At 41.1% G+C, this 2,119-nt stretch overlaps 1 protein-coding gene and 1 long non-coding RNA gene across 2 annotated transcripts; one reads left to right on the top strand and one right to left on the bottom strand.

The window, feature by feature from the left end:
* The first annotated feature begins 318 nt into the window (after nucleotides 1-318).
* LOC134224028 (uncharacterized) lies at nucleotides 319-952 on the top strand. The gene is made up of 3 exons (XR_009982812.1): nucleotides 319-447; nucleotides 509-643; nucleotides 836-952. It is a non-coding gene; the product is annotated as an uncharacterized LOC134224028 (long non-coding RNA).
* A 24-nt stretch (nucleotides 953-976) lies between these two features.
* Nucleotides 977-1,783, bottom strand: LOC134221553 (uncharacterized; the record flags this gene model as incomplete). Its single annotated transcript, XM_062700746.1, has 1 exon — nucleotides 977-1,783. A coding segment is annotated over exon 1 (807 nt), but the record flags the coding sequence as incomplete, so codon positions are not given.
* Nucleotides 1,784-2,119: the final 336 nt, after the last annotated feature.

Below are 2,119 nucleotides of genomic sequence, written 5' to 3'. Positions count from 1 at the left end.
TTTTACAACCCTATTTACAATATTTACACCACATTCGATCACATTCGATGTGCGCGGCCGAACCCCCTGGCGGGATTGATTCGCCGGCGGGCAAACTGTCAGTTAGTGACAGCTCGCTGAAACGTCATGAATCTGTCAAATCAAACTGTCACAGCATATCTATTGTTTATTTATGTTTACGTTATGCTGTGCAGTGACTATGAAATAATTTAAAGTGAAAAGTGCCTTTTTGTGAATTAATCGGTAAGTAGTACGTACGATTTATATAAACATATCGAAGATTGATCTTCGTATGTGTTTGTGTTTTTTTTAGGTGAATGACTTCATTCAACCAGGGTTGTTGTGCTATTTGGCAACAATCTTTCCGATGAAAGATTGGCCAATAGTAAACCCATAACGGTTCCGGGACACCGTGATAATCATCTTGCCACTGCAAGATGCAATCAGGTAAGTAATGTGTACACAATTAACAATCCATCATAGTCATGATTGGAATTTAATTTTCTAGTTTGGCCAATACAATCAATTGGGCGATCCCCTCCCAACATCTCCACAGGTGGAGCGAGATGAGGGAAATTGTTTTGACCCCTCGCCTCCCGCTCCGATCCTGCCAGTGCTGGTATGGATCCCCGTAATAAATCAGGTAAGTGGATCATTTTATTGCATGCTAGCCTTTTTCACCGACTGACCGGAGTCTTTCATCCGTCGGTCAAACTACATTAGGACTAGACTAACAGCTAATTGATTCTCTTTACAACTAACACAACCGACTAACAATTCCATTGTCCTTGGGTGTTATAAAATGATTAAAATTGGTTTCTCAAATTCTTTCCAGGTGTTCATCCTTTCGGCGGTGATTGCACCAAGTGACTGGGGCAAATAATGATCCCGCACAGCACCGGAACTGGGCAATCTGCCATAGGTAAGGAATTGGAAAATGATGAGAAATAAAATTGTCAAATTTTTAGTTGGATTTGTTTTTCTTTTTATTGAAGGAAAATACCTTTTGGTGGGTTCCAGGTGTGCGTCCGGAACGGGGATTTTTTAATGAAAATGTAGGTTCCAAAATCGAAGTTATTTTCGTGCACAGTTCTTTGGCCGTGGGTTCCGCTTGAAGATTGTTGTTGGCCTTTTTCCGTCGGATCTTAAAAGTCCGAGTTTGCTTCCTTAGGGATTCGGGGTTCGAAGATTGGGAATTTGAAGAATGGAAAGCACTACCAGGTAAGTCTCGGGGATAGTCGAATGAAGGAAGCATCGACTTACTGGTGAAATCGGGAGAAAAATAACCGGAAGAAAAGCGTGACATTGGGCTTCTTGTCGTTCCCTTATCGACCTGAAGTTGGTCTTCCGAATTGAATTCGGACTCGCTGAAGGACATATTGTTTTCATCGGAATCGGAACTAGGAATTATTAATTCATGGTTTTCTTCTGGTTCCGACTCCGGTTCCCTGAATTCGCATGTCGCGCTAGGGGGTAAATAGCGAGAATTGGCATCGCTTGTGACGATGTCCATGTCACGCATAAATAAATTAATTATTCTTTTAATTTTTACGACATCCGCTGGCATCATTATCCCCGAAGTCCTCTGCTCCCGAATGGTATGCAGAGTCTCTTCGAGGTCCAGCTCTAACTCCTCTAGCGGGTAGTTAGGATGCGTCGATAGTAATGGACAGGGAATCTCAGTAGATTCTTCCAAGTCCGATTCGTCCGCATCATATGTCTGCGGCTGCCAATTTATTGCTGCATAATTGGTTTCAGCCTTTGCTCGTCGCTTGCGTGTCATTGTTTATGAGAATCAGTGGTGGTTAAGTGGGTGAAAACAAAATCGTAAAACACAGTGACGAAACAAAACAAAACAAGTTAAAATAAATTGTGCGCGTTCGTTGTCAAAGTAAATGGGCATAAACAGTAAAGCATAATTCTGATCTGGGTGCTGCGGATAGAATCGATTTGGTTGTCAAACTGAAGCCAAAATTTTCTATTGTGCCGGAGCCAAACATTGAAGATTGTGGTTATGTTCGTTTCTGATCTAATATTGAGAAGTATTGTTATTATTTTGGAAAAAAATAAAAATAAACTTTGTTTGAGTTTTGTATTCTTTGTAACAAATATTCTCACA

The sequence above is a fragment of the Armigeres subalbatus genome, chromosome 3 (assembly GCF_024139115.2).
Source record: "Armigeres subalbatus isolate Guangzhou_Male chromosome 3, GZ_Asu_2, whole genome shotgun sequence".
NCBI lineage: Eukaryota > Metazoa > Arthropoda > Insecta > Diptera > Culicidae > Armigeres > Armigeres subalbatus.
This window is presented reverse-complemented; position numbering and strand designations above follow the sequence as displayed.